Below are 14,710 nucleotides of genomic sequence, written 5' to 3' on the forward strand. Positions count from 1 at the left end.
TAATATATGTCAAAATGAGAAACTTTGTAATATATATTATCAAAGCAATCTGCTTCTTTCTCCTTCTGGATTGCGCACTAATTCACAGAATTCTAAATTCACATGTAACATCTGTCTACAATTAATACAGACTTTCCCATTGCTGAGATAGAAGGTGACAGTTGGTGCTCATAAAGTTCAGTGGAGAATTGTAACTCGATTCAGGTGAACTTACAGCAAAATGTCTCTATCTGCTTCTAGCCTCTCTTCCTCCCCTTTCCATAGAATTTTAAAAGCACCAGCTGCCGCCTCCTGTTTCAGTAATGGGAATGTCTGTCTTCACTGAATACTGATTTTACCGGTGATATAAGAGTGAAAGATCTGTTCTGGAGGATAGAAGCAGATCTATTACAAAGTTGCTTATTTTCATGTGTACTATTAATTTACAAAATAAAAATTAAATTGATGATTACTCTTTAAATAGTGTCTTCCTAATGCTTATTCCCTGGAGAACCTGTTTTATTAGAATAGTTCAGTAGGAGGGCCCTGAGTTTCACTCTTGGAACAGGCGTGCTGTTTTTCCTGTGAGATGAGTACATTATAAATTTAGGACAAATGTACAGAAGAATTGTTTAGTGTTTTATCTAAAAACATAGCTTTTGCCCTGGGGTGTAATAATACAGTGTGGTGATCTTTGTGCAGAGTGCAACCCGTAAAATGCACTTGTGAGACTATGGAACTCTCTGCCGTACAATGCTGTAATGAGTGATTCACTACTGAAATTAAGAGGGGACTGGATGCCTTTCTTGAAAAGTATAATGTTGCAGGTTATTTACACTAGATTCCTTGATAGGGCGTTGATCCAGGGAACTAGTCTGATTGCCGTATGTGGAGTTGGGAAGGAATTTTTTTTCCCCAATGTGGAGCCTACTGCTTGCCACATGGGTTTTTTTTCTTCCTCTGGATCAACATGTTAGGCTATGGGTTGAACTAGATGGACTTAAAGTCTTCCTTCAACCTTAAATACTATGCTACTATGTTTTCTGTGTTCCTTTTCGGATCTGGCTATTCTTAAAAAGATTGACAATAGTCATCATGTACATTGGTTACTGTATACAGTTAGGTCCAGAAATATTTGGACAGTGACACAAGTTTGGGTATTTTAGTTGTTTGCCAAAGCATATGCACACTACAGTACTTTGCTCTGCCCATGGCAGGGCAGAGAGAAATAAGACTGCACACAAGCACAATGACGGATACTGTGTGGATGATGCAGGATGCGTCATTCACACGAGGCAAGAAGGACAGCGGTCGCAAAAAGAGAGGAGGCACCAGATCAAAATCAGAGACGCCCATTGGACCGGACTGAGTAGGTGAGTATAATAAAAGGTCTCTTGGGGATATATCTACAGCATTGTCGAATGATGTGACAGAGGGCTAACAGGTGCTGGCCCTACTTTATATGGGAAAAACCTGGTGACAGATTGCTTTTAAACTGCAAACTCTTAAATTTGAGGGTATTCACATCCTAATTGGAGTAGGGGTTTAGGAAGCTCTTTAATATGTTGCTGCTTCTTTTTCAAGAGACCAAAGGTAATTGGACAATTATCTCAAAACGTCTTTAATGCTTTGCATGGGCTTTTCCTTTGTTAATCCATCATCAGTTAAGCAGGTAAAAGGTCTGGAACTGATTCCAGGTGTGGAATTTGCATTTGGAAGCCGTTGCGGTGAACTTACACCATAAGAAGAAGAATCTGGCGCTCTTGTAGTTGCAAGAAATTTTTAGTTTTAATGAAACCTCAAACCAAAAAACAAAATTAGTGACGTTTCAGTCAACAAGACCTTTTTCAGACAGATTGCATTCAGACAACTGTGTAAAATAGTACTATATAGTATAGGGGTATGCTGCCCAGGAGACTTGCTGTACCCTATATGTGCATTTTTTTTCTTGGATCTTGTCTGTGAAATGGCCACAGTCACAATCAGGAGCCAGACAAGGAAGGAGCATGAAGAGTTGAAAGAGATGACCAGACACCATGATTATTGTTAGAATCTGTTTTGTTTTTTGACCATCCGCCATCTTGTTGTGGTTTTCTGGCTGCTGGTCTTTTTCTCCTGGTGCTGGGTTGTCTTAGGTCAGGTGATTTTATCACCCTTTATTACCCAGCACCTGCCTCCCATTCCTTGCTGGACAACAGTGTTAATCCGCTTGAGTTCTGGCTAGGTGCTTTGATAGCTTTCTGTGTTTGACATTGTGCAGTTCTGGGATCTCTGGTTCTGCTATCCTTAGTTTCTGTTTTCAGTTGGTTTCTGCAACCGTCTCTGTGTTTTCTATTAGGAGGTGACCTGTTTTTATGCCCAGTCCTTAGATCTTTCAGGGACCTCCTTCCTCTTGTCTATAGGTCTTCGCTGGAGTTTAACCTAGGATCGTCGGTGGGTCCATTTGCAAGGAATGGGTCGCCCACTCCATCGTAGGGTATCAGCCTAGTCTCAGTGCAGGGTCAGTTTTCCCCCCTTCTATTCTAGTTCTGTGTTGCCGTTCCGTAACAGTTATTCCATAAAACTACGAGCCTTTTTGTCACAAGGTTAACCTTTTGGTCATAGCTAGATTACCAACTGACTGACAACGTTAACTTAGCATGAGCAGACTATAGCTTGGCCTATGAAAAATTATACCAGTGAAAGTAGAACTGGATTAAAAAAGAGCCCAGGAGCATAGATAAATGAGCCCACGCCGTAATGTTACCACAAACTTGCACCCTCATTTTCTCGTGAATGTGGATGTGGCTTTTGGCTGCATGCAACGGATGACAATTATATCTTCCTGTTGTTATTTTCCAAAATGAAGATCCAGCTTCAGTAATTTGTGTTTGTGATCTCCATGCCTAGCAAGTCTCTAAAAAGGGATGTCCACCCATTTGATTTTTTCTTTAAAAAGCATACTTCGCTAAAAATCCCCTGCCACCCTACTCCTAACACTGCCCAGGTTCCCCTACTACTCCTTTTAGTTCCCATAGCTGGGTTGGGCATGTCATTGCAGCACCCAGTCATGATAAGGACAGGATGAACATGCTGGAGTATTGCGGGATTGAGGAAGGTCAGGGGTATGTTTTTTATTATATTAGACGATGCTGCATACTTTAGAAAAAAAAGAGAGAAAAAGGACCAACACATCTAAGCTAGTGTGAACAGGCACCATCCGAAAACATATAACGTGAAAAACTAAGTTTGCACAATAAATTATTAAGAATGATTGCTCTAGAACATTGAAACTGCATTACTGCCATAGAAAATGGGAAAAAAATGTTATGAAATATTAATCTGCAAAATTGTTGTAAAAATTGCAGTGAAAAAGAAGGTACTTAGCGCATACAGTAAATTCGCCAATATATGTGAGCCCAACTGCCATGTCAAAGCGTCCTTCAAAGTTGAGTTCCTGTCCTGATAAGTCACCCCTCCTCGGCAAAAAACCCTCCAATTTATGGGCAGGAGTGGACCAGATAACTACTTAAAATCCCCTGTGGCTGGTGGGAGTGGGAGTGCACATGTCCAAAAGGAGTTAGGGTACCGTCACACAGTGGCATTTTCATCGCTACGACGGCACGATTCGTGACGTTCTAGCGATATAGTTACGATCTCGCAGTGTCTGACACGCAGCAGCGATCAGGGACCCTGCTGAGAATCGTACGTCGTAGCAGATCGTTTGGAACTTTATTTCGTCGCTGGATCTCCCGCTGTCATCGCTGGATCGTTGTGTGTGACAGCGATCCAGCGATGTGTTCGCTGGTAACCAGGGTAAACATCGGGTAACTAAGCGCAGGGCCGCGCTTAGTAACCCGATGTTTACCGTGGTTACCAGCGTAAAAGTAAAAAAAAAAAAAAACGTACATACTCACCATCTGATGTCCGTCAGCTCCCTTGCCGTCTGCTTCCCGCTCTGACTGACTGCCGGCCGGAAAGTGAGAGCAGATCACAGCAATGACGTCACCGCTGCACTCTGCTCTCACTGTACGGCGGCACTCAGTCAGAGCAGGAAGCAGACGGCAAGGGACCTGACGGACATCAGATGGTGAGTATGTACGTTTTTTTTTTTTTTTTACTTTTACGCTGGTAACCACGGTAAACATCGGGTTACTAAGCGCGGCCCTGGGGACCGCCTGGTACACAGTCTGTACCAAAAACCACAGGTAGCAGGCACGTGGCTGGAGAGGAAACCATTGGGTTTTTTCAGATGCGGGAGTTGTTCAAAATGCCAGTATGTTAGACAGACCAAACAATTTATGAGTGCGGCCAATGGTAGATGCTTTGAAATCAGAGACTTTGGGAATTGTAAATCTACAGGGGTAATATATAAGATTACTTGCCCCTGCCCTCTCGACTACATTGGCAAGACAAAAAGAGAGCTAAGAACGAGATCTGGGGAACATCTCGGAGATATCCGGCATAAGAGGGATACCCCACTTGCCCGACATATGAATGGGATACATGGGGGAATGTTGGAGGGGATTACTTTTTGCATGATTGATTTATTGAAACCTAAGACACGAGGGGGGGATTTTGATCAAGCCCTCCTCAAACGGGAGACAGAATGGATCTTCCGTATGCAATCTATGGCACCGGGAGGTCTGAATGAATCCCTTACCTATACGTGTTTTTTGTAATGGGACACATTTAATGATTTGCTATTTATTTAAATATCTACATTGCTTTTGTTTGTGCTCTACTTTGGACAGTTGGGTACCTGATTTTTTTGACTACTATACCATAAGCCTACAGACTTTATGTAGTGGTCGATTCTGACCGACATTTATTTATATTTACTTTTCTCCTTATTGTTTCTATTGCCCAGATAGTAGGGTCACCGTTTGTAGCCACATACTCAGCATTAGGGAGAGAGTGGGACTCGCTTGTCTATTTTAGCAGTGTGGTTTACCTCTCCCATCGGCTAATGCCGCGTGTTACGCCGATTCTCTAGCGTTAGGTGTATTTACCACGCTACTGCCGTCTTGACCATTCAGTATATACCAGACGCATGCGTGGTTCAGTTGAACTCACCAAAGATGGCGGCGCCCGAGTTGTACTTGTGTGTATAGCTCTATGGCTCTGGAGCGCTCTGGCGCCGCCCCCTAGTTACTGTCACTATGGGCGTGCTATGCTCGGCGTGTGTGTATGAATCATGGCGGCGCCCATCCTGCACCATGTGACTCTCTCTCCTGATGCCTTAGCAGCTCTGGTGCGCTTCTGCGCCGCCCCCTAGTTACTGTTATTAGGGGTGTGCTTTGTTCGGCGTGTATGCAGCAATCATGGCGGCGTCCACCCTGTACCATGTGGCTTTCATCTCCTTGTGCCCTAGCATCTGGTGCGGTATGTTTTCTTATCTTGAGTTATACTATCTGTCTATCTATGCAAAGGGGTGGGAGCCCTTGGCTGGTATAGACACCGTGATCTGCCTATTTCTGCCCTATTTCTTGGGTGGCACTAGACCCAGTTTTTTCAGCAATCTGTTGAGAGGTGGGGCTTTGGGTGCCCTGCTGATTAGCTCACAGGATTTGCACCTCACTATATAGGCTCGCCCTCCAGGGATCTAAACAGGTCTGCTCCACTATTAGGGCACCTGCATCATTGACTATCGGTCCAGCATATCTGTGTCTGCTCCCTGAGGAACCGTATGACGGGGAAACGCGTCGGGGCGTTATACGGACAGCTAAGTGTCTCCCTAGTGGAGAATATTTTTTTCACTGGCTGCCTGTGCTAGTACCTTAAATGAATTGTTTGGTCTAGCACATTGTGTATTTATACCAACACTGATCAATGGCTATCAACTATGATTAGCACCTGCATGTGATTTTATATATATAGGTGTCACTACATCGCTGCTTCCAGTAGACATTTATTGTATAGTGTTTGTTCATCTTGTGCACTTTACTCCATATGCACTATATGCACTTTATCTCATATGCAGTGGTGGTCAATCGAAATATCCTTTGCCAGACAGTGTTGGCATGCTAAAATTTTATATCCGGACTGAATTAGGTCATCTATATCTGTTTCCATCTCCCTGTTGAGGTCACATTCTTTGATTTTTGTTGATATATTGCAAGTATGCACAAGGACAATTGTACCTAAAGATCCACAAGTGACTTTGTCATCTTGGTACAGTGTCCTCATTGGAAATTAAAAACAGGGAGCTGGTTAATTGTTATAGTGTGCACCTGAATACTTACCTATTTGTTCTTCCTTCATCTCTTTTTATTGCTTATTGTTTTCCCCCCTTTTCAGCTGGCAGGGTATTAAAAGGGCCAGCAGGGGACAGCCGTCGCGGAGTGGGGGCGCCAAAACTGCTATCAGGGTGCCAACCTCCACTGTCAGGCAGGGGCAGTAGGCCATTGTAGGGTTATTTATCTAGGCAGGTGCACCTATACTGATATTTCCTATATATTTATATATTTTGTCTGTTCTCACTGGGAAGTGGTATTTTTAAATATTTAATCAATAAATTGAGTCTTTTAAGGGAATTTATATATGTTTGTCACTAGATATTCCTTTCCGATATATATTTCTTTTTTCTATGTTTCTAACCCGATGTTTACCCTGGTTACCCGGAGACCTCGGCATCGTTGGTCGCTGGAGAGCGGTCTGTGTGACAGCTCCCCAGCGACCACACAACGACTTACCAACGATCACGACCAGGTCGTATCGCAGGTCGTGATCGTTGGTAAATCGTATAGTGAGACGGTACCCTTAGATACAAATAGAGAAAAAGGATCAGCACATCTACTGTCCTGCTCATCGTTATTGGCTCCCCTTCATTTATCCCTTATATCTCTTGCTCAAAATCCTTGTACAGGTGTCATCTTGATAGAATAGTCATATCAGTGTTATCTTAAAATTCCACTCTTTAGATAGGTATCGTTTCTCCTTATGGAGAGTGACATACCATCTCTGGCTTGTCAAGGTAATGAGGCTTATTTGCCGTACAATGCTCCTCTGGGAATTTAAATATGCAAATTGCCTCTTCTGAGAAAAAGAGGGCCAACAGCCCGAAACACCGTGTCTGCGAATTGAGATACTGATTTGGCTTTTATCCTAAGTCATATTGCACGACTCGTTAGAGGGTTAATTGTGACTTGTAGGATCGCTACTTCCAACAGGTGGCGCTATAGAGTTAAGTCCTCTTTTTCTCAGAAGAGGCAATTTGCACTCTTTAGATAAGAAGATTATCTCTAATCTATGCATTCCCATTTTCGTTTAAAGACACTGTCCCACCTGCTTGTTTTCCATCTGTCTGCACCGTTCACTGGCTCTATAAAGGCTGTCAATCAAAGAAGAGGTAGGTGGGGGGGATAGGGGAAAGAAGTAGGTGGGAAGAGTGCGCCAAAGCTGCATCAAGCACCCAAATTCGACCAGTCCTGTGCTGACCGAGTCCCTTGCAGAGTTGTACTACTACATTTCTTGGCCCACTCTTCCACCCTGCATAATTCTTGCTGAGTTGCAGTGCTTGAACCTGGCAAGGTGAGTAGCACGTAGCCAAATAGTACCAGTTTTATAAAGGATTTCCCCTAAAAGCCATGTACACCTTTGCACCTATTTTTTATTAGTCCAATCTATAAGGAAGCAACTTTGCAAATACCAAAGATTTTCTATCATTTTGTGTCTACTGTTGCTGTAAAATCCTGCCACCGCACTAACGTACAACAAACGCTGTGAAGTGTGATCCTGCAGACATATTGTCTTCCATGTGCCCCTTACTTATTTCCAGTCCACTGAATTCAACCCTTATTACACTTTAACATGTAAGAAATAGTGGACAGGAGGAATGGACTGTGACTGTAGCATCAGAATGCATAGGGCTCGATTGTAGTCTGTTACCATGGAGACCTGTACATTTGCTAGCAAACTAATACTTCATTTTATGTTTTCTGCATTTCATAAAAAAATTTGTAAACACTCTGGGAGCTTAAAGGGGTATTCTCAAGTTTGAACGTTTCCCCTATCCCGATTATAAAGGATAGCGGTCCGACTGCTCGGTCTCCCAGCGATCCTGAGAATCGGGGTTCTGAAGAGCCTCATGTGAATGGAGCAGTGGTCGGACATGTGCGCTGCTACACCTTTCACTCTTAATGGCAGGGTCGGAGATTGCTAAGCCTGTGTTTTGCTGATCTTCGCCACTCCAATGAATAGACCGACAGTGTGCATGATCAAGCTCCACTGCATTTACACAGAGATCTTCAGAGCCTCAGTTTCAGGAATCACTGGAGGCTTCAGCAGTTGAACCCCTTGACGATCAGAAAGTTATCTCTTATCTCATGGATAGGGAATACCTTTCTTTCAGACTTGAGACTATCCCATTAAAGATCGTCATCTAGATGTGTCTCTGTTTTTTTTATTAAGAAAGCAGTGGGCAGCCATGGACACATCGTTTTACTAAATATCATTTACTACCAAAAATATACCAAACAATCCGTAATGCCAGGCTAAAGGATCCAGCTTTCTAGAAAAAGTCAGAACCAAACTTCTGGGTTGCGGGATCCCAGCATACACAGTGTGGTCCCACAAGACTCCATGGCCACCTCTCTATGAAAGCAGAGTCTTGTGCTGTGACTGAATCCAGCGCTGTTGCATCATTAAGCACTGACTGATCGGTAAATGATGTGACTCTGCTGGTTTAGATCATAGTGCGAGATCTTACAATAACACACAGGATTCTGTGCTCTTACACAAGTCAATGGACTGCAGCTTGTAATCTGGATCTATTCTGTCATGCCCATTTGTCTAATCTCATTAATGCTCCATATGGAAGGTTGAGTGACACATAAAAGTATTACATTTTCAGGGTTTTTTAGAAAACCAAGTTTGGGCTTCAGCGCTCTGTTTACCTGTTTTCACTTCAGTTTCATACACGGACCCTCAGAAATCATGAACAATGCAAAACATATTTTAACCTTGTATAAAAGAGTATTTGTCTTTGTTGGTCATGATTGGTTCTGCATTCCAGAGGCACCTGTGCAAATACATTTCTGCATGGCATTATGATTAATGGTTTATCATCACAAAGCTTGTCCACCTCTCTGCGGTGGCCCAATAGCACAGTTCTCATATACTTCATAAGACCTTTTTGGTGCCACTGTGTGTCAAATACTGATAGACATGCAAAAGCTTTGACAGAGGTATATGGCACCCACCGTACAGAAGGCCTTTCAAGTAATTCAAGTTTAGGGTATGTAGGACCCCTGCTACAATGTCAGATAAATGTGGACTTCCTTGTATGATTAAGTGTTATTAATCCGCAGCCAAAACGGTGAAGACAGCAGTAGCTAAAAGGTCTCAGGAGTGCATGAGATCGGACCATTATACTTCTCTCATTCCCTTCTTCCTCACCCTTTTTCCCATTTCTTATTAATCTCTTTCTGAATTCTTGGCTGACAAAACATTTCCAGGGAATCAAGTAAAAAATAGATTAGTTTTCAAGAGATTCACCCATGCAGAAATATTAGCATCCCCTGCTTGGTGTTGAGCGTGGCCAGGTAGATGGTGCCCAGCATCAGAAAATAAAATATTCCCATGTTATTAGTAACGCAGTTTAAAATTCAAAGTGCAAAAAGTATAAGCTTGGTTCTGCTTACATGCCTTCATACCTCAATCTTACTTATAACAAATAACATTATTCTCCATGAGTAAGCCAAACTAAACTGTGTTACTAATTACACCTCTTTTTCTCATCTTTCAGGTTACATGGGGGGCTTATCTACAGCATTCCAGAATGCTATAGATAAGCCCCTGATGCCGGTGGGCTTAGCTCACCTTCGATTTTGGGGGTGACAGGTTCCCTTTAACACCCATCTCTGCATGGCACAGCAAGAGGTCAAGCACTAATTCAGGCCTCCTAATGAACGCCTAGGCATAAAAAGACCAGAAAAGTATAAAATACTAGTTACCATATATACTCGAGTATAAGACGACCCAAGTATAAGCCCAGGCACCTAATTTTGCCACGGAAAACTTGGTAAACTTATTGACTTGATTATATGCCGGGTATGCACTGTCCCCCCTGTCCTTACCTGCTATGCGTGGCTCCCCCGTTTTGTCCTGGCATGTGTGTCTCTCCCAGTCCTGTCCTGCTATGTGTGGCTCCCCCGTCCTGTCCTGCTATGTGTGGCTCCCCCGTCCTGTCCTGCTATGTGTGGTTCCCCCGTCCTGTCCTGCTATGTGTGGCTCCCCCGTCCTGTCCTGCTATGTGTGGCTCCCCCGTCCTGTCCTGCTATGTGTGGCTCCCCCGTCCTGTCCTGCTATGTGTGGCTCCCCCGTCCTGTCCTGCTATGTGTGGCTCCCCCCGTCCTGTCCTGGTATGTGTAGCTCCCCCGTCCTGTCCTGGTATGTGTAGCTTCCCCGTCCTGTCCTGCTATGTGTGGCTCCCCCGTCCTGTCCTGCTATGTGTGGCTCCCCTGTCCTGTCCTGCTATGTGTGGCTCCCCCGTCCTGTCCTGGTATGTGTAGCTTCCCCGTCCTGTCCTGCTATGTGTAGCTCCCCCGTCCTGTCCTGCTATGTGTGGCTCCCCCGTCCTGTCCTGCTATGTGTGGCTCCCCTGTCCTGGTATGTGTAGCTTCCCCATCCTGTCCTGCTATGTGTGGCTCCCCCATCCTGTCCTGCTATGTGTGGTTCCCCCTTCCTGTTCTGCTATGTGTGGCTCCCCCGTCCTGTCCTGCTATGTGTGGCTCCCTCCGTCCTGTCCTGGTATGTGTAGCTCCCCTGTCCTGTCCTGGTATGTGTAGCTTCCCCGTCCTGTCCTGCTATGTGTGGCTCCCCCGTCCTGTCCTGCTATGTGTGGCTCCCCTGTCCTGGTATGTGTAGCTTCCCTGTCCTGTCCTGCTATGTGTGGCTCCCCCATCCTGTCCTGCTATGTGTGGTTCCCCCGTCCTGTTCTGCTATGTGTGGCTCCCCCGTCCTGTCCTGCTATGTGTGGCTCCCCCGTCCTGTCCTGCTATGTGTGGCTCCCCTGTCCTGGTATGTGTAGCTTCCCCGTCCTGTCCTGCTATGTGTGGCTCCCCCGTCCTGTCCTGCTATGTGTGGCTCCCCTGTCCTGTCCTGGTATGTGTAGCTACCCCGTCCTGTCCTGCTATGTGTGGCTCCCCCATCCTGTCCTGCTATGTGTGGCTCCCCTGTCCTGGTATGTGTAGCTTCCCCGTCCTGTCCTGCTATGTGTGGCTCCCCCATCCTGTCCTGCTATGTGTGGTTCCCCCGTCCTGTTCTGCTATGTGTGGCTCCCCCGTCCTGTCCTGCTATGTGTGGCTCCCCCGTCCTGTCCTGCTATGTGTGGCTCCCCTGTCCTGGTATGTGTAGCTTCCCCGTCCTGTCCTGCTATGTGTGGCTCCCCCGTCCTGTCCTGCTATGTGTGGCTCCCCTGTCCTGTCCTGGTATGTGTAGCTACCCCGTCCTGTCCTGCTATGTGTGGCTCCCCTGTCCTGTCCTGGTATGTGTAGCTACCCCATCCTGTCCTGCTATGTGTGGCTCCCCCGTCCTGTCCTGCTATGTGTGGCTCCCCTGTCCTGTCCTGGTATGTGTAGCTACCCCATCCTGTCCTGCTATGTGTGGCTCCCCCGTCCTGTCCTGCTATGTGTGGCTCCCCTGTCCTGTCCTGGTATGTGTAGCTTCCCCGTCCTGTCCTGCTTTGTGTGGCTCCACCTGTTGAATGCATGGCTCCCCCTGGTCGTTGTATGCATGGCTCACCCTCCCCCCGTCCTAATCCTCTCGCCATCTCTGCATCTCCATTGTCCTGGCTTGGCAGCTCTCCGGTGCTGAGCGGTCACGTGGTACCGCTCTTTAACATAATGAATATGTGTTCCACGCTTATAGGAGTTGAAACGCGTGCATATTCATTGCCTTAATGAGCGGTACCACGTGACTGCTCAGCACAGGAAGAGCTGTCGCGCCGGGACAACGGAGATGCAGGGATTGAGATGCAGCGGCGGCACAAGGAGGGTGAGTATGATGTCTTCTGGAAGCTGGCAGCTGTCACTGTGCCACAGCCGCCGGCTACTGCCGCTGCTCTGCTGCATAACCCGAGGGGGGACGTTTTCAGCACAAAAAAATGTGCTGAAAAACTCGGCTTATACACGAGTATATACGGTATATTCTGTCTACCCTGCACTGTAACATGCCATAGCCTACTGGGAGGCGTGTTCCATTTACAGGGAACCTGATATTGGAGTTCCAGTCGTAAACTGCTTCCTCATGTTATGTTTCACTTACTTTGGATCCTAATGGCTAATGTGTTTCACATTTCAAAAGTTGTTTTAGCAAACTAATTTTAATGCCCGTTGAACTCGGTTGTAAGCTTTATTTGTCCAATTACCTTGAAAAACACTATTTACAGTACCTGCAGATATTGGCGTCACAATGCTGCCTGGTCACCTTGCTGAAAGTGTGGCTACTGGGAGAAAATGAATTCTTATCCTCCTGGAAGCCATTGGCCTTCAAACATCGAGGCGAGGGAATAGACGTATCGCTCATATTGTGAGCGGTGCTGTAAGCACGCCCAGGCACTATGACTTTGCAGAGCCAGTCAAGGCATACTCATTTGGGTTTTTTAAGTAATGTTTCTTTTTGTTTTGTTATATTTGCTGACTTTTTTGCACTGAATTACTCAAAATGGTGTACACATAATATGAATTTTGTGAGACGTCAAAATTGGCTATTTTTCATGTCATTAAATATTTTTTGTTAGTTTTGAGCAAAAAGTTGCACCTTCTACAAAATGTTGGAAAACATGGGACTTTTTGCTTAACGTACAGAAAATCACTCCAAGGCGGTACTGGCTCGGTGCTGCGCCAAATTTAGCAACTTTTTAAAAAGTAGCACATAAAGAATCACTCAATTCTGCCAACAAAATGGAAGAAAAAGCAAAACAGGCGAACACATAAAAGGGAAAGAGGCAAATAAAATAATGATTGGGGAGTAAACAAAAAAACGGTGCAAAAGTAAAGGTGAATCGAGGGGGGTTATAATGAGGGGGCAACAGTTTGGAACTGGGAAACCTGCTGACCGGTTCCCTTTGCATGCCGTAAGACATTGAGGTTCGTGATAGGCTGCTTCCCAAGTAGCAAATACTAAAGTACCCCAATTATAAAGCCAGGGGGGTAAGCTGTCACCCTCTCCTTACAGTGTACAATGCTATAGTGCAATAATCTGCTCTGTATCAGCACAGTATGCAGGTGGCTACTGGGTACCAGGAATCACAGTGTTAACGGGTCAGCCTGCCAAGAACAAATAGTAATTCACTGTCATATGTGGCTCATTTTTACAATAGAATTCTGAATTGCTAAAAAGAAGGGGAATTCAAGAATTCCTCACAAGTTTCCATGCAAAACATCACTTTGTTATTAACTGAATCAAATGATAAAATGTAATACATGAATTCTTTTGATTGCAGGAGACTTTAATAAATGAATTTAAGAGACTTCGAACGATGATCACTGAAGCTTGCGCAGCACAGAACAGGGTATTGCTTCGTGAGCCGATGAGAACCAGTGGACCCTTACCAGGTAAGCCGTAAGGCCAGCGCAGAGAAAAGCGCAGTCCGTGTAGGTGGCTGCCCAGGTCACCATGTGAGAGGGAGTCACCGGACAGCTGTAAGACTGGATATTAGGGACTGGGGTGCATTCTGGACATGTTCTGTCACCAGCTTTTGGTACCCCATCTGAGAGCATCGCTGAGTGATTCAAGCCATGTGTCACTTAGTGGGCGGCTCGCTGTCATTTCTTATAAAGTCACTGTTTTATCTGCTGCACATTTAGCATTTCTCTAAATGCTGATCCCTATAGACCCGCCCCCACATCACTGATTGGCAGCTTTCTGTGTACACTGTGCATAGGCAGAATGCTGCCAATCAGTGGTGAGGTTATACAGAGCGCATTAATATGGAGGACTACATAGCAGTATGATTATGAGTCTTAAGTGATAGTTTCCTGCTGATCTGATAAAATGATGATAGAAAGACCCACACTCATGTATTGAAGGTTTGTTCCATCAGATCATCAACATTTTTGATTAATGATTCATTTTGGTTCTAACTGAGCCTTTTTCAAACATAATAGATGGAGTAAAGCTGGAAAAACCACTTCAATACATGTGAGTGCCATTTTTCTACTTTTATTAATAAGTGGGAAGCCATCCCGTGACACCAGCACCTCAATTTTAAGAGCGACAACTGGATTTATGGACTGCTGTTAATACAGTGATTTTATGACAACTACAGCAAACAGCCCAGTAAGTGATACATCACTGGACTCATCATCTCCACATCATTCTGCTCTCAGATTAGGTGGCAAAAACCTGCTGACTGATTCCCTTTAAGCTGTAGCAGCAGAATTTCTCCAAGCCAGTGATGTATGTGCACGTACACTATACACAGGCCAATGTTTACAATAAAGAAAAATAAGAATAATACCCTGCTGCACATACTGCCTGTGGCTACCTGCAGAGTTGGGGCGTTTGCCTCTGACAGCTCTTGACAAACTGCTTTGACATAACACTTTGGCAGACTTATTGTAGCGAAGTCTGTGATTAATTCTCTCCATTTGTGCAGACTGTAAACACATTATTTTGCAACCCATAACAACAACATTGTCATTTCATCCATTGTATGTGTAGCAGAGCGTGTGCCGTAACAACTTGCCATCTGTAGGGTTCAGCCCACTGAGCGGTCTGTCTGTGCTTTCTACCAAGTTCAAGTAAC

At 45.0% G+C, this 14,710-nt stretch overlaps 1 protein-coding gene across 5 annotated transcripts in view; it reads left to right on the forward strand.

Moving 5' to 3' along the window:
- The window catches only part of FAM120B (family with sequence similarity 120 member B), a 197,824-nt gene that overhangs the window by 152,195 nt on the left and 30,919 nt on the right, over nt 1–14,710 (forward strand). For all 5 annotated transcript variants that reach the window (XM_077283228.1, XM_077283231.1, XM_077283230.1 and 2 more), the window contains one exon: nt 13,406–13,517. In XM_077283228.1, the coding sequence (XP_077139343.1) occupies nt 13,406–13,517 (112 nt within the window). The remainder of the gene's footprint in view (nt 1–13,405; nt 13,518–14,710) is intronic.

Source organism: Ranitomeya variabilis, chromosome 2 (assembly GCF_051348905.1).
Source record: "Ranitomeya variabilis isolate aRanVar5 chromosome 2, aRanVar5.hap1, whole genome shotgun sequence".
Classification (NCBI taxonomy): domain Eukaryota; kingdom Metazoa; phylum Chordata; class Amphibia; order Anura; family Dendrobatidae; genus Ranitomeya; species Ranitomeya variabilis.